This window comes from Typopeltis vanoorti, chromosome 18 (assembly GCF_054136105.1).
Source record: "Typopeltis vanoorti isolate ZY-2024b chromosome 18, IOZ_Tvanoo_1.0, whole genome shotgun sequence".
Classification (NCBI taxonomy): Eukaryota; Metazoa; Arthropoda; class Arachnida; order Uropygi; family Thelyphonidae; genus Typopeltis; species Typopeltis vanoorti.
The window spans coordinates 10,889,396-10,914,392 of record NC_143566.1 but is presented as its reverse complement, the minus strand read 5'-3'; the positions used below and the strand labels follow the sequence as shown (position 1 = coordinate 10,914,392).

The 24,997-nt window shown below is 37.4% G+C and overlaps 1 protein-coding gene across 1 annotated transcript in view; it reads right to left on the bottom strand.

Annotated features, from left to right (window-relative positions):
- The window catches only part of Nadsyn (NAD synthetase), a 396,250-nt gene that overhangs the window by 332,770 nt on the left and 38,483 nt on the right, over nt 1-24,997 (bottom strand). The window contains exon 4 of the mRNA XM_090408625.1: nt 420-536. Within this exon, the coding sequence (XP_090264751.1) occupies nt 420-536 (117 nt within the window). The remainder of the gene's footprint in view (nt 1-419; nt 537-24,997) is intronic.

The window sequence follows — 24,997 nt, the reverse complement described above, 5'->3', positions numbered from 1 at the left end:
TGGCAGTCAGATACAGCTAGCTTCTGTATCATTATAATGGCTAATAGTTCAATACACAAACATCCTACTGATCCTGAGCATTTTTAGTGTGTTGTTGCTGTTTAACAGGTAGCTGCATTCCAACCTTCTGAAGTGCTAGTACAGCTACATGGTTCTCATAATCTCCCCACTGCATGTTAACCCACAATTCTCTCTCTCTCTCTCTCTCAACTGATAACCAAGCAAATATTGGCTGCACACAGTGCCACTAATGGAACCAGGCTCACACAATTCTGTCGACAGTAAGGGGGTTGTGCAAAAGTTGCTACAGTATTTATGGCAAAACAGTGTATATTGCAACTATTTTAACACTTTAATATAATTATAATTATATTTGGTTTTAATTAAAGATAGTCAGATGTTCTGTATATAACACTTACATTCCAACATCAATTAACATATTCTGACATGCTGGGTGTTTTAAAAGCTCAGCTAACACCTCCCATGAATGTAACAGAGTGTCTTTTTCATGAAAATGATCATTGCATCCATAACCACTGAAAAATAAAATAAATTGTTGTATGTAAACCAGTACCCACACCATAAAATCTATTTATCTATCTAGCCATAGACACACACACAATAGGGTACAGAATATCTATATACAGAAGATAAATTAATTTATATATGACACCTGATATTTTTTGATAATTAGTGGAGGTAATGATATCTGGTGCAAAACAAACATACGATAAATAAGGTATCTAATAGGACATATTAGAAGCCTGGTGAAGCAACTAGCTATACAATGATGAGATTTTCATCCTATTTTAAAAGCAAAATTGAATGAATATTTCTACCAAAGATTTGAGATATAAACTAAATTTATAAATTGAATGGGAAGTATACAATCAAATCATCATGGTTTATTCATGTATGAATAGGGAAATATTCATACATCAGTGCATCAATGCATAAAACAATGGCTCATGGAAATAGTCTATTAAATGAAGGTGAATCAAGTTGCTGTTATATGCCAAATCGTAAATGTCATATGACTCATGAGTCATCCTCAGAAAGAAGTTCACTTATGTATTGCTACAACTGTTTTCCTGGCCTCTATGTCCATTAGAGAGCACTGAACCAGATGAGGGTGAATGTCTAACTGGTCTCAACAACTTCAGCTGATGTTTTCTGAATTCTCTCTCTTAAGAGTCTTTGCTGGTTTTCTTCAAGAAGACAGTGTTAAGAATGCAATTCTTATGTATATCATGATACTGATAGAAGGCATGTTGTCCCAGAGCTGTCGATGATATTAACTGCTCAACGGGAACCATATGTAAATATATGGTTTGACTAGTGGTTTATCACAGACAAATTTTGGTGTTGATGAGATTGGATTCCAGATATTTGTTAGACTTTGATGGAACTGAAAAGATTTGTGCTTTCTTTTCACAACTTCAGTTAAAGTAACAATGTAAGAAGGTAAAATCTTAATTCTTCAAGAGTGTGGTCATTGAGAAAATATTTCCTCCTACTCTTTTCTTTACAACTTCAGTTTTACTGCTGTTGACTGCCAACCAGGTCAGTGCTGCATTTCTTCATAAATCTAGGTGGTTTTGGGCAGTCTTAATGTTAGAATCATTTAGCACATCATCTGCAGAACAAATTTTCTAGTTATTCTGTATCCATTTCCTGTGAGTCTGAATACATAGTCAAAGGTAATAATAAAAAGATAGGGTTCCAAAGAGTCTCCCTGAAGAAACATGAAAGCTCTATTATCTCTCCCACCATTACTCTTGCATGGTAATTTTGATATGTTTCTACTATTGTTTTCACTATTTTCAAGGGTATGTGCCATAATAACTGAGAATTCTAAACATCCTTTGAACCGATTGAATCAACTGAAAGTAAATCAATTAAAAACATAAAAATAAGACATGCTCAAAAGATATGAAAATAACAATGCTAAACTACAGATGCCCAGAAATATTCTCGATATCATCCATTATCCAAGTGTAAGCAAACAAAGTTTTTGCATGTGAAGTCACTATACAAGTAACCCACATGTGAAGTGACTTCACATGCAAGAGGATAATGACCTACATCAATTGCCTTAGTATCCCATAATGCAATGCACATATCCTTATGAATATGTATAATGTTATGCTTTATAGCAAGAGCACTACCCAGACCAGTTTTGACTCAGAAGGGTAGTTTCTGTTGCTCCCTTACCATGCAGTGTATATCTTTCATTTTAGAAATTATGGACTTTACAACCGTGTTATAAATAACTATTTTAATTTCTCGACGTTTCGACTTTCATATTAAGGTCATCATCTGGAGTATATACAAATACACAAGGACAAGCTGAGTTACATTTCACACAGCATGTTAAAGAAACAATGATTTGATCAATGGTTATTCTACTGGCATGATCTCTAGTGAAAATATAAAAATAAAAAAAAATACAGATAAAATTAAAAATTAATTATTTAGAAACTACATCAAAGCTAAATTCTATTTAAGATAACATAAGAGAAACATTCTTTTGTATAGATAGTTTTCTTAGAGCAAACAATGATGTCTATTTTTAACATCACAATTGTTAATATATATTAGATTTAAGATTCTGGATTATCTACAGTCCTGTTTATAGTTAACTCTTACGGAGAAAGGTTCCATTGGTAGAATATATGACTTCCATATGCTTGGGATTTTTAGACCATCATTATTGTTCAGATTGGGGTGGTTGATAAGAATCTCATAGGCTTCCTTAAATTTGTGTTCATACCATGTTTTGGTGTGATGTAAACAACTGGTACTTTTCCAGTCGATTCTATGCAAAGTGTTTAGGGCATGATCAGAAAGGCCAGCTTCACCATAGTTATTATATTTAATGTGTCATTTATGTTCCTTTTGTCTGATAGGAATTGTGCATCTTGTTTCCCCTACATATGGTAGATTACAGGTGCAATAAATACAGTATACACCAGGTTGGACCAGCGGAGGGAGTGGGTCTTTGGATGAGTTGAGTAAGCTTTTGTAAGGAGTGCTTGAGTAAGGGATGCTTAAGGGTCAAAGCTGTATAACTGAGAGGAGACCTCCACATAGCCTTTAAAAGAATGTAGAGAATCGACCAGGGCTTCTCACCTAATATCCAATCCTCACCTTCTCGTGGTGCACCTTGTTGGGTATCTACCTGGATACTGAACAAACGAGGATGGGCTGGCAAATTCAGATTTAGCCGACCAAATTGTATTCTTATTGGGTGTCCAATAGGGTGTCCCAAAATTCACGCAAGATTTAAATTTAGCACCATTTGTGCGGTAAAGTGTTGCCAACAAGAAAAAAAAGACAGCGTGACAGCTGATAGTTCAGGGTTATTAAAAATGGAGCACTACACGAAAGAACAACGCATTTTCATTGTTGAGCAATATTTTAAAAATAATGAAGGTTTGGCAGCTACAGTTCGCAATTTTCATACAAAATATGGTCGGAATAGTGATTTAACTTCATCAAATGTGAAAAGATTAATTAAAAAATTCAAGGAAACTGGATCAATTAGTGATCTTATACACTCTGGCCGTCCTTCAACAAGTCGTTCAACAGAAAATATCGAAGCAGTTTGTGAGAGTGTTGCTGAGAGTCCAGGAACATCAATTTGGCACCGTGGTCTCTTGAATTGGGCATTTCGAAAAGCTCTCTACAGCGTATTCTCATGAAAGATTTGCATCTTTATGCTTACAAAGTTCAAATGACTCAAGAACTGAAGCCTACTGACCACACACACAGCGAAGAGAGTTCGGTGAACGGATTATGGAACAACAACAAGTGGATGCTTATTTTTCGAACAAACTCATCTTCAGCGATGAGACTCGTTTTCATCTTGATGGCTTCATTAATGGACAAAATTGTCACATTTGGGGTTCAGAAAATACACAAGTGATTGTTGAAAAACAAATGCATCCACAACGTGTCACTATTTGGTGTGGATTTTGGGCTGGAGGCATCATCGGTCCATTCTACTTCGAAAATGCGGCTGGTAAGGCAATAACAGTTTATGGTGCTCGCTATCGCGACATGATAATGCAGTTTTTTGTGCCTAAATTACAAGATATGGATGTGGACGACATGTGGTTTTAACAAGACTGTGCCACATGCCATACAGCCCGAGAAACAATTCAATTACTGCATGAGTCATTTCCTGGTTGTGTAATTTCACGTTTTGGTGATCAGAATTGGCCATCCAGATAACGTGATTTAACGCCGTTGGACTTTTTTCTTTGGGGTTTTTTGAAGTCCAAGGTTTATGCCAACAAGCCCACGACAACCCATGCCTTGAAGGAGGAAATTGAGCGTTGTATCAATGAAATTCAGCCACATTTATACAAAACGGTCATGGAAAATATTCAATAAGAAATTACAATTTTTAATTAAAAACCTGTGTTTTCTATCAAAATTACTTCTTGCATGAATTTTGGGACACCCTGTGGAAAATGATGGTACAACAAGACAAAATTTCATGCTAGCTGGGGCGTCACCCTGTTAAACAAGGTCCCCGTTGTTTTCGCCAGGGAACCAGGGTGACCAGCGAAAAGTCAGATACTGGAACAAATCTGAAAGCACACCCCAACTCAAAATCACCAGAGTTAAAGATTGGTACTATCGACATAACTGACATAATAGGGGTGACTGAAACAAAAAAAGATCTTTCTGAGCAATAAATACAAAATGTTTTATTCAGGAAATGACAAATGTAAATGAAATGTAAAATGTAAATTCAGGAAATGAAAAACCTAGTATTCAACACTAAATACCAGGCTAATCTTCTTGAATGGCAGGCAGTCTCAAGTAGAGTGATGTGGACAAATATCAAAATGGGGAATTGGACAATGAGACTTATTTGTGCCTATAGTCCCACAGAAGGTTCTACTAAGGTAGAAGTGGAGGAATTTTTTTGAGGCTCTAGAGAAAGCTACTGACACAATGAAAAAGGAAAAGTTGGTCCTTGTTGGGGATCTAAATAGCAGAGAAGGAAATGATTGTTAGACATACAAAAATGTTTTGGGAAAATTTGGAGAAAAGAGCAAAGCTAATAATAATGGCAAATATTTGTTGGAATTCTGCTCAGGACATGGACTGGTTATTACTAACACCATGTTCCAATATAAAAATGTGCACAAATTCACGTGTAGAGAAGAGGCAAGGAATAAGAAAAATCTCATTGACTATGTTATTGTTGATAATGATGTTTTCTCCCTAGTGCAGGACACCAGAGTGTATAGAGGATTTGAAATTGGAAGTGATCAATATTTAGTCTTAAACAGGATAAAATTGAATTTCATACTGAAAAGAATAACATGTAAGAAACTTTTAAAACGAATAAAAGTTGAGCAGCTCTCAGATGTGAACTGCGGACTAAAATACACAAAGATTATTGAAGAAAAAATGAAAGAGAGTGAGAACAGGAACCAAACCTTGGAGATTCAGTGGCAAGCCTTGAAGAAAACCCTGGTTGATTCAGCCAGAGAGGCATATGATGAGGTGGTCTGCAAGGATTGAAAAATCAGAACTCCATGGTGGACACGGGAAGTTAAAGATACAGTGAAGCAAAAGAAGAAAGCCTATCAAAAGTTCCTGGCAAATAAGTCAGCTTATGCTCTTAGAGAATACAGAGACAAATGTAAGAAAGCGAAACACTGTGTAAAACTAGCTAAACAAAAGTCATGGGAGGACTTTGGCAAGAACATAGAAAATAAATATCAAGAAGAAGAATGGAGGAAAGAGTGCTGTAAAAGGAGTTAGACATGATAAAGGTGGCATGAAAACAGGAGAAAAAGATATCCTTGAAGTATGGAGTAATTACTTTGAAAAACTGCTAAATGAAACAAGCAGTGATGACAGCACAGTGGTAAAAAAACACTGACCAGGCATGCAATCAGGAATACATATCCATACTTGAAGTAGAAAAAGCCATCAAAGGCTTGAAATGTGGAAAGGCAGCAGGAGTAGATGATATTCAATCAGAAATGCTGAAGTATGGTGGTATAAGAGTCTTGCAGTGGCTGCACTACATAGTTCAGAAAACCTGGACAGAGGGACGAATTCCCAATGATTGGAGTATAGCTCTCATAGTACCCATATATAAAAAGGGAAATAAAACTGAATGTGAGAATTACAGAGCTATTTCCCTTCTGAGTGTTCCTGGCAAGATCAATGCAAGTATACTTGAGAAACTGTTGAGAAGAATTGTGGAAGAAAAGCTTGGTGAAGAACAAGTTGGATTCAGGCCAAATAAAGGCTGTCAGGATCAGATCTTCACTTTACAACAAATAGTCGAGAAAGCATGGGAATATAACAAAGATCTGTATTCAAGTTTTGTCGATTTGGAAAAGACATATGACAGGGTGCCAAGAGAGAAGCTATTCAATACCCTACAGTTATATGGTGTCAATGGGGCATTATATCGAGCAATACTCAGTCTTTATTTGAGTTGTAAGTCAGCAGTTAGAATTGAAGGAAGTACAGGAAGATGATTTAATGTTAAATCTGGCGTGAGACAAGGATGTACATTATCCCCTCTGTTATTCATTATCTATATGGATCACATTATGAAGGAAAGTGGTATTAAACATGATATCAAAATTGGAGATGTTAATGTCAGCTCTCTGCTTTATGCGGATGATGTTATACTTCTAAATAAATCCTCTACAAGATTCTCTGACTAAACTGAATAACTGTTGTAGTAGATATGGTATGAAGGTCAGCATTAAAAAGACAAAGACAATGAAAATAGGCAGAATCATTGAAAATGTCAACTGTGTTGTGAATGGAGAACCTGTGGAACAAGCAAAACATTTCAGCTACTTAGGCACGATTTTTAGTGAAGATGGTAAATTAAATATAGAAATAGACAACAGAATCAGCAAAGCTGGTATGGTGGAAAGTCAATTGAATAAATTCATATGGAATAAGAGAGAAATTAGTCAGAACACTAAATTAGCTGTATGCAAGACAGTGTTCAAACCAGTTTTAACTTATGGATCTGAGAGTTGGGTGAGAAGTAAAACACTTGACCAAAGACTAGAGACCGCAGATATATCATATTAAAAATGAGGATATTAGGAAAGAACTTGACATTGTCAGCATCCAGGAATGCTGCCTCGCAGAGCTAATCTCAGGTGGTATGGTCACTTAAACAGAATGGGAGAAGAAAGATTAACAAGTGTTCTCTGCCAGGTTGGCAGCAAAATGACCCAGAGGAAGACCAAGATATAAGTGGATTGATACGGTACAAAGTGCCTTAGACGATAGAAATATAAGATCTGATAATGTTGGAGTCTTGACAAGTAACAGACTGATTTGGAGGAAAATTATAGATAGGAAGTTAGTAATGATGTAATTTTTTTCATGTAGCATCATCATATCCTGTACACCCCTTGAGGGTACATTGCAGGAATTTGATGATGATGATGATGATGATATGAGAAGATAAAAAAAAAAAGCAGTTTATGGAAAGAGGGAATTATATAGAAAGTTTCTGACTAACAGAAGTACCTACTGTGATAAATAGCAAACACCCCTCCTCCTCCCAAAAAAAAAAAAAAAAAAAAACATGGGATGATTTTGGAAGAATACAGCAAGATAAATATTAAGAAGGTGACAATGTTCCGGAGAAAACAAAGAAGGTTAATAACTGAGAAAAGAATAGTGCAAAAGGAATAATCTAATAACAAAAAGATGATATAAATACTGAAGATAAGGATATTCTAGATGTCTGGAGCAGTTCACACACAAAAATAAAGTATTAAATGAAGTAGCCAGAAAGAAACAGAATCACAATAGATAAAACTATTAATTAGAAATCCAGTTGTGTACATTTCAGTCCTGGAGGGAGAGAGAGCTATTACAAGTATGGAAAGGCAGTCAGATTACATGATGTCTTACCTAAAACATAGTGATACAAATTATAAAATTTTATGTGGCTCACCTTAATTTGGAAATCAGAAGATTGAATTCCAGATTATTAGAATAAAAGTAAACTTGAGAATTACAGAGAAATTTCTTTAGTTTTTGTTAGGTGAAAGATTTAAGATTCATACGTGAGATAATTGTCACGATCATAGTCAATTTCTGATATTTACCCAAAAGAGATGTACAGGATACTATTATAGTACTACTACTACATGATTAGATTTACATTATTATTAAACTCCAACAATATTCCTCTAAATGTATTTGTAATTTGTCAGATCTTATATTTTGATCTGCTACTGAATGCATCAATCCACTTAGCTCTTCATCTTCTTCTCTATCTCTTTCCTCACATCAAACACCTTAGAAGCTTTGCTTACATATTCAGGAATATTAACAGTATCAAATTTTTTCCTGATATTTTCATTTTTAATATGATTCTGCAATTGATGCCATCTACTTACTTCTCTAATTTTTCTGAGATCTTTTATATCTGTGGTTTCTAAAATTTGTTCAAATGTTTATTTTCTAACCAAACTCATAGTTAGAAAATGTTTATTTTCTAACTATGATGGAATCAGTTGAATAATTTATTCAACTGATTGCATCATATTATCTTTGCTTGCTCTGCCTTCTGTTTCCATGTTTCCACATCTTCACCAAAAGTGGAATATAAAATAGCTGTAGTATTTTATTTTTGTATAGGTTCTCTGTTGAGAATGCTATTGAAGTTTTCCATTTCTGCCAATTTTCATATCTTTTGTCTTTTTATTGCTGATTTTCAGGTCAAATTTGTTACAGCAGTTATTCAATTTACTTCAAGAATCCTGAAAACTTGTATTCAGGATTCTTTAAGGTTTATTGAATTCAGGTTTATTGTCACTTTCCTTCATGATGTGATTCATATTATATGATGGATAATAGTGGAAATAGCATGCACCCTTGCCTTTACACCTGATAAAACCATCTCTATCCTCTTCAGTTCTAATTGCTGATTTCCGGCATTCATACAGTCTAAGTGTGTGTGTTGCACTACATAAAGTTCTGTTTATGCCATGTAATTGTAGCATTTTAAAGAGTTTTCTTTTGGCACCTTGTCATGTGATTTTTCTACATCTACAAAAATTACAAACAGATCCTTGTTATGTTCATATTTTTTTTGACTATTTTTGTTTTCTCTTCAGTGAAAATGTGAACTTGACAGTGCCTATTTGGCTTAACCCCAGCTTGTTCTATCCCAAGTTTCTCTTCCACAATAATTTTTTTTTAGCCATTTCTTAACAGAATGCTCAGAATTTAACCTTCTGACTAGGCCTTCTCAATTGTGCATTAGAGCTATTGTAAAATTTTCATATCTCCATGGTTGAGCATTTCTAGCTGAATGTCATCTACTCCAGCTGCCTTTCCACATTTCATCTTTCTGATGACTTTTGTTATCCCACAGTTTGATATGAGCTACTGATTGCTTTCCTCTTTAGCATTTTCTAAAGTTACTCAGTCCGAGCTTACCTCATTTCATAATCTTTCAAAGTAATTACTATAGACATCCAGAATATCCTTCTCTTCAGTTTTAATGCCACTTCTATCATTTCTGATTCCTTTTACAGTACCCTTTGCTCCATTTCTAAGCTTTTTCACATTAGCCTCTGATACATATTCTCACCTTCATGATAATTGCCTTAGAGAATTATAGAATTCTTCTTCTGAGTTTTATTTTGTAATTTTTATATGTACAGTTTTCTTACATTGTTCTCTGTATTCTCCAGAGAGGCCTACTGACTTGCTTGTGATGACATTTCTTTTTCAGGCTGCCTCTTTAACTTCTTGGTTTGCACTATGCAGTTTGAATTTTTCTGTCCTTACAAAAAAGCTTCACTACCTGTCTCCCAAATCAGTTAATGTTTTCTTTAGATTTTGTTACCGAGACTCTGGGATTGGATTGTTGTTTTCAAACTCCTCGTTGAATAATATTTGTATATTTCAGTCTACAGTTCACCTGTAAAAGCTGTTTGATTTATTTCTTTTTAAAACTTCCTTACAGATTTTTCTTTCCAGTATGATACTTCGGGGGTGCTTAAGGGTCAAAGCTGTATAACTGAGAGGAGACCTCCACATAGCCTTTAAAGGAATGCAGGGAATTGACCAGGGCTTCTGACCTAATGTCCAATCCTCACCTTCTTGTGGTGCATGAGAAGGTGGAGCGTGGAAGTATACAGGAGAAGGTATACGCATCTTTTTTAATTTTGTTATATTTTATATGTTTGTTCTATGTACTAGTGACTTTGAGTTGTCTTTACCATTTGTATGCCCTGAAGAAGCCAAACAGCAGTTGGTGAAACTTGTTGGCATAATTTATCATTAAATTCATTGGTCAAAAAAAAAAATCCAGTGTAATCTTATTCTAAAATTAGTGGCCAAAAAATATACTCACAAAGGGAGATTATGTTGATAAGTGACACAGCTATTTTCTTTTTATCACCTCTAAAAGTCAGGCCAGAAACTTATGGAACATCCTAGTGAAACAAAGTTTCATGGTATTTAGACAATCCCTCCAATTTGCCAACATGCTTGACCTCTTCCTATCAAGCTTCCCTTCCAGGTATACTGTAGTTGTCAGTTCTCTTGGAAACTTGGACCACAACCTTATACAAGTCTCTTTTGCCACAGAACAACCTCCACCCACCAAATGCCTGCTCAGACCAAATAACAGAAATCATCCTCACAGGAATGAAAGCTTTCATCCCTTATTCCATTCCAAATTCTCGGCCAACATCTAAGCCTTGGTTCTCAAAAAAGCATCCCAATGCTGTAAAAGAAAAAAACCTCTGCTTACCGCAACTGGCTCAAGATCAAAACTCCAACTACCTCTCCGTACTTGGCAATAATTGCAAAAGAATCATCACCAAGTCCAAGTCAGACTTTGAAAGGGCCAAATGCTGCAAACTTGCCTCTTGCCCAAATGGCAGTTGCTCCTTCTGGTCCCTTGCTAAGGCCACTGGGTGTAACTTCTGCCCACCCAGGTTTCCCCCACTCTCACATCCAGATGGTACTGTAGTCACCTCACCAAAAGACACAGCCAACTTACTTGCATCATTCTTCTCTTCCAATTCCTGCACTGATGACCTGAACAAAGTTCCCTCCACTCCACAAAGAACAGTTCCCTTCATACTCTTCCAAGAAAAAAAAAAATTCAAAGAATTCTTAATAACATGAACACAAACAAGGCATCTGGCCCTGATGATATCCAACCTGTTGTACCAAAAATTGTGCTCAAGAAGTACCACATATCCTGTATCACATCTTCAATCTATCCTATTCAACTGGCATCTATCTGCAATATGGAAACAGATCCACATCTAGCCCATCCTAAAGGTGATAAAAGTCAACCAATGAACTACCATCCAATTACTCTCACTTTTGTTCTCTCAAAAATTATGGAGAAGGTCATCAACAACTAACTCGAACTACCTAGAGGCATACCAACTAATCACAGCAGTATGGATTCTGACACTCTTGATTTCCAGCTGATCTTCTTGCATTCACCACCCACCTGGAATCAGGTCATGGAGAAATTTGGAGAAACTCATGTGGTTGCCCTCAACATTTCAAAGGCATTTGATCATGTTTGGAACAAGGGCCTACTCACTAAACTGCCATCCTATGGCCTGCCTTCCTCACTCTGCAACTAGATCACCAACTTTCTCACTGGTAGCTCATTACATCTCATGGTGGATGGTTTACTCTCCTCAAATTTCTCCACCAATGCAGAAGTATCCCAGGGTTCTGTTCTTTCACTCACCCTCTTCCTCTTGTTTATAAATGATCTACACTCACACACTTCCAATCTTATTCATAGCTTTGCTGATGACAGTACACATCATTCTTCCTTTTTATTCAACAAACCTTGTACTGCTCAAGCATTAGAATCCTCAATATCTACCACAACCAGGGACATGAACTCATGTCTAGCTATATCCCAGTGGCACAAGGACACCCTTGTAAACTTCAATGCCATCAAAACTCAGTTCTGTCTGATCTTGCATCCCTCTCCTTTACCTTCAGTAATACTAACATATCCAAACACAATCAGATTTCTCTTCTTGAAATGACCTGCATATCCAATCTTTCCTGACACAACAATATTTCAACTACAGCTTCGAAAGCTGCCAAAAAACTTGGTGTACTTTTTTGCACAAGACACTACTTCACACCTTCACTTGCTAACTTTATACAAAGTCAAAATCCACCCAGCCATGGAATGTTGCTCCCATATTTGGGGAGGTGCACAAAAATCCTCTCTAAGATTGCTCAATTCTATCCAGAAGAGGACAATCTGGCTAATGAATGATCCCTCTCTCACAAACTGACTGTAATTCCTCTCACACACATTCAGTTTCTCTAGAAAAGACACAAGGAGAGAGATACTTTCATGAAGTGCTCTGCTGAATTGGCCACTCCAAAACTACTCTCTTCCAAAATCATTAAAACAAGAGCTACTGATAACCAATACCTTTCAGTCTATCTTGAAACTCATTGAACCAACTTCACTGCCTCCTCTTTCATTCCATCTACTTCTATCCTTTGGAACAGTCTCCCCTACTCTGACTTCCCAAAGATTACAATCCTCAGCTTTAAAAGCAAAATGTGAACAGACTCCTCCTCTCTTCTATTCCTTTTACTCACACATGGCACTAATGAGCTAAAGGTCTTGTGGCCTTTCGTCTGTGGATCAGATATAAAAAAAAAATTCTCTGAACAGTGTCTCAAATTTGAGAGCTTACAGGGGGGATTTTATATTGCTTCACAGGGTCCATTGCTAGTAGAAACTATGTTCTACAAGACCAGACTTAAAAGAAAATGTATATTATCATCTGAGACCTCCAGGGTAGTCAAGGACTCATCGAGAGAGGCTATAAATCACCCAAACCAGCTGTCACACCTTTCCTTAAATTCATTCACACTAGATGCACTCACTATCACTAAAGGCAAACTATTCTACTCACTGCTGTGTGAGAACAAAACCTAACTCTTTCCTGACTGCAAACAAACTTAACATGGATGACCCCATGTTCTCTCTCCACCTTCCAATATAATGAAAACTTTCATCAGACAATATCCTATAATACCCATTCAGAGGTTTATAGACCTCTATCATTCACCCCTCTTAACCAGAGTCTGTAATTCACATACTTGCAATCTGTCCTCATAATCTAAATCCCATAATCCAGATACAACCTTTGCAACTGGGGTGGCGCTAGTGTCCTTAGTAAATGTGGCGGTCATGTTTAGTTAGTCTAGAAAACGTGTTTTTAAATTTAAATATAGTGTGGCTTTTTGTCTCAAATTGTGCTGCAGTTGTGCATCAGTTAGATACAAGTGTCCTTCAGTGGTGTAATTGTTTGGAACTGTGTTGTATATATTGTGTTTTTGCTGAAGTGTTTGTTTCACTACTTCAACGTGTAAAGATGGTGTCCAACAAGAAACGTACGTCAGCAGCGCGCAGGACTTCTACATGAAAGACTGGCTCAGCGTTAGATTTTTTGCAATGGATGTGTTGCAGAAACTGCTACATGTATGTGCCGAAGAATGTGAAGGATCTGTGGTCGGTCTGGCTAAATGAGAAGAACGAAAATGTCGACTTATGTGAGAAGTGTCAGGATAGGCTGGAGTGTTTAGGAATGGAAGCTGACATTGGGACCGTAGCAGAAGAACTTCGGTGGGAGTTCATGAAAATGAAAAATGACCATCTTCTGCATGAGGAATTGGAAGTGGTCGATAAGGAGATAATGGAAATTAAAACTTTAGGTTTAATGTTTAATGTGTTAAACAGAGAAATTAGGACTATAGAGATTACTTTAGATGAAGTAACTAGAACAGGATTACATATGGGTGAGTCTTTGGTGAATGATGCAGTAATAAATAGTATGGCAGTGATTGGAAGTCAACAAAATAAAACTACAAGTGGCCTAGAAGAAACGAGATGTGGAGGGTTAAGTAATGAAACTGGGAGAGTCATGCTGAATAGCGTAGAAAGTAAGTCCATGAGTGACGCTTGTGTGGACTTGAATGAAGTTAAGAGTGGTAAGATATATGGTGATTCTATGATTAAGGTTATGGAGAGTGGTATGCATGAAGAGTGCTTGGCTGGTGGGACAACAGAAAGAGTGGCTTTAGCAATAAAGAGAGGGCATGAAGCAGACAATATGATAGTTATGGTGGGTACAAATGACCTGAGTGGTGGTATAAATCGGGTAGGAAAAGATTTAAGAACATTGTTAGATATTGTGAAGAGAAAAAGTGTCAATGGGAGGATAGTGTGTGTGCTACCTCGTTTTGACAATTACAAGTTAAGTAGATGAGCGATGATAATGAATGATATGATTGCAAGAATGTGCAAAAAAAAAGAGGTCTGGAATTTGTTGATGTTTGGAGTGTGTTTGAAGGAAAAAGACACTTGTATGCTCGAGATGGACTGCATCTGAACATGGAAGGACATAAGCGATTGAAGAAGTTACTGTTTTCTGAACAAGTCGAAGTAATTGGGCAGGGAAACTAATATTGAATAGGTTGAGTGTAAGAGAGAGAAACTTTAGCACTGATTGTATATTTATTGATCCTTATTCACAGAATAAATTGCAGAAGAGAGGGGATAAAAATTAGCATGGGACTACTGAAATTGGTGACTTATATATCAGTTCTAAAGCCGGTACAAGATCTAGAGGGAATCTGCAATTTTTGTATACCAATGCAAGAAGCATTCGAAATAAGAGAGAAGAATTTTTGGCATTAGTCAGTGAAATTTCACCAAAAGTTGTAGGCATTAGTGAAACTTGGCTGTCAGTAGAAGATGTGGTCACTGGAATTGAATGTGATGGGTACAGTATTTTCAGGGAGGATAGAGATGATAGAACAGGGGGAGGAATACTGTTGATGATAGCTGATGTGTTGCAGCCAAAGAAAGTGGTATATCAAGATGATAGACATGTGAATGAGAGTTCATTTGAGGCGGTCTGGTGTGAAATAGTGACTAATGCAACCAAATATACAGTTGGATGCTGCTATAGGCCAGAGAGTACAGGGGAAATATTGAATTCATGCATCAGCAAATTAGAGCAATGAGTGCAGGGTTAGTGATTATTATGGAGGATTTTAATTATGGTGATATCAATTGGAAGGAGGAAATATCACGCAGCAAAAAGGAAATCGAGTTCATACATCTTCTACGAGATAATTACTTGAAACAGCACATAACTGAAGGGACACGTGGTGTGAGAGTGTTGGACCTGGTTATTGGTTCAGAGGTTATATGTATAAGTAAGGTGTCCTCGTTACCTCCAATTGGTGAAAGCGATCATGTGGTATTGACTTAGGAGGTTGTGAAATCTGTGGATTTTTCTGTTAAGAAGGAGTATATACGGAACTACAGGTTAGGCAATTATAACAAGCTTCGGAGTGAGCTTGCAGCCATCCCATGGCAGAACATATTGCAGGGGAAAGATGTTAGCAGTGCATGGAATAAAATCAGCAGGTATCTGAGGAAAGCAATATCAGATTGTGTCCCCATGGTTGGGAAGTCAAACAAAGCGCAAAGCGGGTGTTAGATGGATGAGCAGTAGTATCAAGCTTGATCTGCAAAAAAGAAAATGTTGTGGAGAATTTACAAGGAGAAAGGCGATCAGTACACCCATGAGCAGTACAAGGCTCAAAGCTAGGAAGGTTACCAGCATAGTAAGAAAAGCTAAATCAGATTATGAGAAGACCTTAGCCAAAGAGATCAAGGGTAATCCCAAAGAGTTCTTCCGCTATGTGGCAAGTAAAAGGAAGAATGACTTCGGAAGGATAAATTTAGTGGGTGCTGATGGTATTGAGGTGACAAACTCAGATGTATTAGTCGAGTTACTGAGTAATCAGTTTTCAAAAGTCTATCACCCAAGTGAGGATATCTCTGTACCTGTAGCAATAACTAATGTGAGAATTGAAGCTAAGAAATCAGAGGTATTTAATATATTGCAAAATTTAAATGCAAACGCTGCTGTAGGCTTAGATGGAATATCAGCTCGGGTGTTGTGTGAATGTGCAAATGAATTGTCAACCCCTCTTACTTGGATATTTAATTTAAGTTTGAACTCTGGTATGGTCCCTAGGGAGTGGAAGTTAGGCAAAGTGGTTCCTTTGCATAAGGGTGGCTCTAAAACTGCGGTAGTTAATTACAGACCAATCACCATCTCAGGAGTAGTGGTAAAAGTATTGGAAAATTTGGTTAAAGACAAAATTCAAGAATGGGTGGATCAGGATATGATACTCTATAGAGGCCAACATGGTTTTGTTAAAGGTAGATCCTGCCTTAGCAATCTATTAACTTTTCATAATGGAATGACATCTGAGTTGGACAAAGGAACTGGCTACACAGTGGTACTTCTGGATTTTGCTAAGGCTTTTGATAGGATACCCCATGGAACACTGTTACGCAAATTGGAGCAGATGGGAATGGATACTAAATTGGTGATATGGATAGGAGAATGGCTCAGGGAGAGATACCACAAGGTGGTGTATGGAGGAGCCGAGGCCACGATGAGGCAGGTGACCAGTGGTGTGCCTCAGGACTCTGTGTTTGGTCCATTGTTGTTTAATTTGTATATAAATGATATAGGAAATGCTTACAGGGAGATATTCAGTTGTTTGCTGATGATGCAAAGTTGGGTAGCGCAATAAAAAATCAAGCCGATGTTGAAAGTTTGCAGGATGATTTAAATAAGCTGGTGGAATGGGCAAAAGATAATGGATGTCAGTTCAATGTGGAAAAGTGTCAAGTCATGCATTTTGGGATTAAAAGATTACCAGCTGTGTACTACATCGATGGAAAGGTACTGCAAGAGATTGATGAGGCTAGGGACTTAGGGGTATTGGTAGATAGGGAGATGAAGTTCAGAGGACACATTGCTAAGGTGCCCAAGATTGCACATAGGATTACTTGGTTGTTGAGGAACACACTGACATCCAGAGATAAAGAAGTTATTATTCCCCTTTATAAAGCGTTGATACTTCCACATTTGGATTGCTGTGCTCAGGTCTGGTCACCTGGATACCTTGGAGATGAGGAGACTGTGGAGAGGGTTCAGAGAAGAGTGACCAATTTGGTGAGTGATGTAAAAAATGCTGCCTACATTGATAGATTGAGAGCTTGTGGATTGCAGAGGTTGGTTGATAAGCAGAGAAGAGGGGATATGATAGAAACATTTAAATTACTGAGAGGTTTTTATAGGATTGATGCAGGGAAAATGTTTCAGCTGTGTGATAGTGATGGAAGAACAAGAGGTCATCCCTGGAAATTAAAGAAGAGTGTGGTTAACAAGGGTGTCAGAACAAGGTTTTTTGCCTGGAGGGTGGTGAATGAGTGGAATTCATTGCCTGACTTAGTTGTAAGCTCTTCGTCTGTAAATGAATTCAAGAAGAGATATGACAGATATTGTTTTGCTAGTTTGGGTCTCCCACGATGAGTCCATGGAGATACCCATAATAATAATAAGAAGAATAATAAAAAAAACTCTTCTTTGCACAGCTTCTTTATCCCCTTGAAACCAGAGAGAACAAATCTGCACATAATAATCCCGGTATATGGTCTTATCAAGGCCTTATAAAAATGCAAACTCACTTCCTTATCCTTACATGTCAAGGTTTGCTTCAACATTGCAATTATCCTCCGAGTTGTATTTGAAATATTGCGATGTGACCTAATCTATGTGAGGCTAGATCCCTAGCCCCATCAATTTCTTGTAGCATAATCCCGCTAATATAATATGTCGCTGGAAATCTCATCACACCAAAGTGTGTAACCTTACTTACTAACATTAAACTGACAGCCATTTTTGTTTGCCCAAATTTTCAACTATTCAAATCATTTTATAAGTGCTAGATATCAGTAGCATCCCTGATTGCACTTCCTAACACATCATCAGTAAACAATTGCACATCTTCTGTTAGACCCTTCCTAATGTCATTAATGTATAGACTGAACAACAATAGTTCCAGGACTGAACCCTGAGGTACACCACTAGTCACCTTAAATCTGGCAGATTCACACCCACTGTATACCACTTTTTGATATCTGTCTGTCAACCATCCACTGATCAAGAGTCAAGAGTTTATATTCCAGTTCCATATTCTCAGTTTATGCAACAGACTTTTGTGTGGTATCATATCAAATGCCTTAGCAAAATCCAACATTATCATAGTGTATTCATTCCCTTTATCCAACTCAGCCATAACATTGTTATAAAACATAAGGAAATTGCTAAAACATGACCTTCCTTTAATAAATCCATGTTGCTCCTTGCGGAGTATAGTTTATTTGTTTACCCATTTCTGTATGCGAGTGCATACGAACTTCTCTAAAATCTTCACTACAACACCAGAGATACTGATAGGTCGGTAGTTAGACATCAGTTTTTACACCACCTATGTACAATGGAACTCTCATACATTCCTTCCATTCCTGTGGTATCATTCCTTAGCTGAGACTCAAATTATACAAACATGTGAAAGGCATAGACAATTCAGATGAACATTCCTTTAGCAAATGGCATGATATTCCATCTGTCCCTATTGACAAATTCTTATTCACGTTATCCAACAACTCTTCAACCTAATTCTTCATACAATGTAGCAGTAGCACTGAGCACCATGTTACATATACCTGATTGATATATCTTAGCAAAGTGAGCATTCATTAAATGAACAATCTCATTAGCTTCTGACACTAGACTACCATATGCATTCAATGAAGTTATTCTTTCACATTCATTCTTTCTTCTGCTTGAGGCATATCAATATATAGCTATAGGCAATCCGAAGATTAATATTCTTTTGAATTGCCTTTAGCTTGCATAGCAAATTTCTTTTCATACTCTGATTTAGCTTTCCTCACAATGCTCATAACTTTTCTGGCCTGAGCTTCATATATTTCATAACTCCTCTCACTCTAATTCTCATGATAAAGTAATCCCTCAATTAGTGCGTCTCTTTTTTTTTGATATCCTAATTCCATTAGTGTGCTTCTAAAATTCGATTAGTGCGCCTATATGTCTTAAAAATAAATGTTACAGATTTTAAAAATTTTCTATCTATACATTTTTATGGCTAACTATTTAAAAAAAATCACTCACCAGAATGAAATAATTTAGTTATCGATTTAAAACATTTTACAAAGTTATAATTGCATACTACACTACTTCCATGTATACTATGTTCTAAATTTTTACCGCCAAAATTTATGTTGCCTGCTATAGTATGCCTACAGATTCGAGACCCTTCGACACTTCTGTGCATGTCACAAAAAGGAGAATCCATTCCGATAATAGGGTAATCAATCCTTCTTCTGGGAAAAGTTGTTTATTATTACACGTCGGAAAATTAACTTCTCTTTTATGATCATTGTAGTTTTTAAAGTGGTAACTATTTGGCTTGTATAACAATTGGGAAATTTTATATATAAAACACGTGATTTCGAGTGTGTGCAACCAATTCGTACGTCCATTTCTTTCTCCCCTTCAACAATAATGTACAAGAGTTAATTAAATCTCTGAAGAATTGAGTGATTCTGACCTGCTAAATTTAGATGCACAGCAGGAAGATCCCGAAGAATATGAAAAAAATTTACCCACTGATAGTCAGCCAAAAGAGATTTCACAGAAACAATTTGAAAAGATTTTTCGTACAATCGAAGTTTTCAAGCAGCAGTGCTTAGAGGCTAACCTTGATGAAGAGAGAAGTAGTAAAATTTGCAGAAGAGTAGAAGAGGCAATAAGGGCATACCATCGGTTGTATGAAAAAAAAAGAAACAAAATGCCAGCTAAACTACGTTAGCTCAATTCTTTGTTAAGAAGTAGAATAAAATAAAATTTATTCTGAATATGTTTTATTGTCTTTCAGCTTCATGGTTTTCCTTTAACTAGGCCACGAGACATACCTTAATTCTTTTATAAAAAAATTAAGGTTCAAAAAAGAAATTTGAGGAATGAATTATGCTTTTTCCCATAGGTTATTGTATTCGATTAGTGCATTTTGAATTAATGCACCTGTTTTAAAGAACATATTAGGTGCACTAATCAAGGGATTGCTGTATTCTTCACATCATCTTCTTCTTGTAGATCTCTTGCTTAATAAGTTTGCACCTCCATTTCACTCTCAACCTATTCATTCTTTGAACACTAAGGATGCATTCAAATACTGCCTCATTTAAGCACTCTTTTTCAAAGATTCCCATGCATTGCTGACATTTTTCCCTTTCAGTAACTGATACATGGGACCAAATATAGTTTTCTCCTAAGTTCATAATTTTCAGCTTTGTAGTTTCAACATGTAACCTATTATAATAGGAAATCAGTATAATTAGATACTCCACAGCATGATCACTGTCACCAACTGGGGATAAAACAAAGTCATATTCAGGATGTGCTAGGTGTGCATGCACACCCACAGAATAGCAATATCACCGATATCATATCTTTGCATTTATTCCTGTTAAAAATTTCCCTAATAGACTTCGCATTAATAGCCCAGGTGTGCAGTCAGAAATATGGATACCTTTGAGCCCTTCGAAGAGATGTACAGATGGCACAGATCAAATTCTTCAGGTTCCAGTGGTTTAAAACCACCCAGAAGGCAAGGTAAGGTGTACATTGAGAGAATAGCACCCAGAAATCTCATCTCATCTCATCTTCCTTATACCCTCTTGTACCTTGCGGTGTCGAGGGCCCATTGATCATTGGACCTCACTCCGTTTACAGGATAAGGTGGTCAGCCTTATGCCCCGGTGTATCCTATGGCCTGTAGTGTTGAGTTCTCAAGGCCAGTTTGCCTGCTTTGCGGGATGAAAAACCCCAGAATAAACTGGGGAAAAAACCCTGCTGTCCACGCCCAAGACTGGCTAACTTGGCTATGGCTGAGGAAGATCCTTCAGCTCCTCACATCACCGACGGGAATTGAACCTAGGACACTCCTTCCCCAGGCATATGGTTGTGAAGCGCATAGCCACTAGGCTAACCGCACGGGACACCCAGAAATCAGTGGATGCAATTGGTTACTGTGTCAATCATCCAATTTATATATATATATATATATATATATGATCCACACACACACACACACACACACACACACACACACACACACACACACACACACACACACACAGAAGGCCACATGACCTATAGTACATTAGTGCAGTGTGTGAGCAAGGGGAATAAAAGAAAGGAGGAATCTGTTCACATTTTGCTTGAACAGCTGAGGGCTGTAATCTTTGGGGAAGACTGTTCTAAAGGACAGAAGCAGATGGAATGAAAGAGGAGGCAGTGAAGTTGGTTCGGTGAGTTTCAAGATGGACTGTAAAAGAGTGTTGGTTAGCAGTGGCTCTTGTTTTAATGATTTTGGAGGAGAGTGGGAGAATAATACTGGCCAATTCAGCTGAGCACTGTCCATGAAAGTATCTGTAGAAGAGGCACAAGATAGAAACTGAAAGTCTGTGAGAGGGAGACTAAGGTGAGTATGTGAGAGAGAGGGGTCATTAATTAGCCGGAGTGCCCTCTTCTGGAAAAAATCGAACAATCTTAGAGAAGATTTTGTTGCACCACCCTAAATATGGGAGCAATAATCCATGGCTGGGTGGATTTGGGCTTTGTATAGAGTTAACAGTTGTGAAGGTGTCTTTGTGCAAAAAACTACACCAAGTAATTAACACAACAGATATTTGGATTATAAGACCATAGGTTTATTACATATACAGGGTGTTCGGGATAAATTTGACAGTTTCGTAAGGAAAAAGAAAATCTTCTTTGTATCTATTAAATTTAATGAATTGACAAAAAAACATTACAGGCAGAGTTAATTACAATACTATCAACAAGATTTACTCAAAATAACCACCATTAGCATCGATCACAGCTTCAATTCTGCTTCGGAACCTCGAACAAGCTGATGCTACAGTCTCCCTGGGAAGGGCCGCAAAAACTGTTTTAATTTTATCCATTAACTGGGCTTTTGTATTACTGGAAGTGCGATTGGTGTCTTTTTCAACTGCGCCCCATACAAAATAATCCATGGGGTTAAGGTCTGGGGAGTTTGGAGGCCAAACATTTGGACTGGTGAAGTCGTAGAAATTTTCAGACAACCATTTTTGACTTTTCCCAGAGGTGTGGCAAGGGGCCGAATCCTGCTGCCATACATACGGCCTACCATTGGCTACCCTTGTTATCCAGGGCTTGACTACAGTTAGCAACTCCACGAACAAAGCCCGAATTCCAATGCCAGGGTTCTTCAACACCTGTTCCTGCAGATTTGCGAGGAATTCTGCTGTACGAACGCAATCAGATCGTCTGCTAGGGATCTTTCTTCTTGCTACATCCTCGTAGTCACCATTGCAAGTCTCTAGTTCATGCCTGATTGTTTTTACTGTATTCAGGGAGCATTGGGCAGCAGTCGTAATATCCTTATTTTGATGGCGGGCACGAATCATCATGATACAAGTTATTCTCTTCCATGATTCAGGTGGGTTCCAGCTATCCATCCTTTCTGACATCTTGTATATGAATGAAGAAGGGTCCAAACTTTTAAATGAAGAGAAGTGTGTGTTAATACATGTAACTTACGGAAAAATATAATTAATTATAAATATGTCAAATTTATCCCGAACACCCTGTATGTACAAATTCGTCGACTAGTTTCACTAGCAAAACTGACTAGCTTTGTCAAAACAAAACGGTGCAAAAACTAATAAATGCAAAAAGACGAAGGAATGCAGTAATGGTTTACAATGGTTAGACAACAAAACTGGAAGGCACTGCGTAACATGGCATGCGTGAAACAATATACTTCAGTCATTATTAGAAATACACGTTACATAGTTTTTGGCATACTGTAGTTCTGCTAAACTTAATGAGTTAATGAGATTTTTCCATATCTCCAATAATATTACTCCTTGGTTTCTATTAAGGGGTGCTTAAGGGTCAAAGCTGTATAACTGAGAGGAGACCTCCACATAGCCTTTAAAGGAATGCGGAGAACCGACCAGGGCTTCTGACCTAATGTCCAATCCTCACCTTCTCGTGGTGCACCCTGTTGGGTATCTACTTTGATACCGAACGAACGAGGATGGGCTGGCAATTTGGGATTTAGCCGACCAAATTGTATTCTTATTGGTTAAACCAAAATAAACAATGATGGTACAACATGACAAAATTTCATGCCGGCTGGGGCGTCGCCCGGTTAAACAAGGCCCCCGTTGTTTTCCCCAGGGAACTAGGGCAAACAGCGAAAAGTCAGCTACTGGAACAAATCTGAAAACAAACCCCAACTCAACATCACCAGAGTTAAAGATCGGTACTATCAACATAAGAAGCCTGAATGGCAAAGAAATGGAGCTAGCTGAGGAATTAGATAAGTACCAGATCGACATAATAGGGGTGGTGACTGAAACAAAAAATACCAAAACTGGTGAGATCTTTCTGAGCAATAAATACAAAATGTTATATTCAGGCAATGACAATCAAGGAAAAGAAGGAGTAGCCATAGTATTCAACAAAAAATACGAGGCTAATCTTCTTGAATGGCAGTCAGTCTCAAGTAGAGTAATGTGGGCAAATATGAGAATGGGGAACTGGACAATGAGACTTATTTGTGCCTATGGTCCCACAGAAGGTTCTCCTAAGGTAGAAGTGGAGGAATTTTTTGAGGCTTTAGAAAAAGCAACTGACACAATGAAAAAGGAAAAGTTGGTCCTTGTTGGGGATCTAAATAGCAGAGTAGGAAATGATTGTGAGACATACAAAAATATTTTGGGAAAATTTGGAGAAAAGAGCAAAGCTAATAATAATGGCAAATATCTGTTGGATTTCTGCTCAGGACATGGACTGGTTATTATTAACACCATGTTCCAACATAAAAATGTGCACAAATTCACATGGAGAGAAGAGGCTAGGAATAAGAAAAGTCTCATTGACTATGTTATTATGATAGTGATGTTTTCTCACTAGTGCAGGACACCAGAGTGCACAGAGGATTTGAAATTGGAAGTGATCACTATTTAGTCTTGAGCAGGATAAAATTGAATTTCATATTGAAAAGAATAACATGTAAGAAAGTTTTAAAGCGAATAAAAGTTGAGCAGCTCTCAGATGTGAACTGTAGACTAAAATACAGAAAGATTATTGAAAAGAAAATGAAAGAGTTTGAGAACAGGAACCAAACCTTTGAGATTCAGTGGCAAGCCTTGAAGAAAACCCTGGTTGATTCAGCCAGAGAGGCATGTGGTGAGGTGGTCTGCAAGGATAAAAAAATCAGAATTCCCTGGTGGACACAGGAAGTTAAACAGGCAGTGAAGGAAAAGAAGAAAGCATATCAAAAGTTCCTGGCAAATAAGTCAGCTTTTACTCTTACAGAATACAGAGACAAATGTAAGAAAGCTAAACAGTGTGTAAAACTAGCTAAACAAAAGTCATGGAAGGACTTTGGCAAGAATACAGAAAATAAATATCAAGAAGGTGGCAAAATATTCTGGAGGTTGTTGAAGAAGCTTAGGAATGGAGGAAAGAGTGCTGTAAAAGGAATTAGAGATGATAAAGGTGACATGAAAACAGGAGAAAAAGATATCCTTGAAGTATGGAGTAATTACTTTGAAAAACTGCTAAATGAAACAAGCAGTGATGACAGCACAGTGATAAAAAACACTGACCAGGCATGCAGTCAGGATTACATATCCATACTTGAAGTAGAAAAAGCCATCAAAGGCTTGAAATGTGGAAAGGCAGCACGAGTAGATGATATTCGACCAGAAATGCTGAAGTATGGTGGTATAAGAGTCTTACAGTGGCTGCACTTCATAGTTCAGAAAGCCTGGACAGAGGGACGAATTCCCGATGATTGGAGTAGACCTCTCATAGTACCCATATATAAAAAGGGAAATAAAACTGAATGTGAGAATTACAGAGGTATTTCCCTACTGAGTGTTCCTGGCAAGATCTATGCAAGTATACTTGAGAAACAGTTGAGA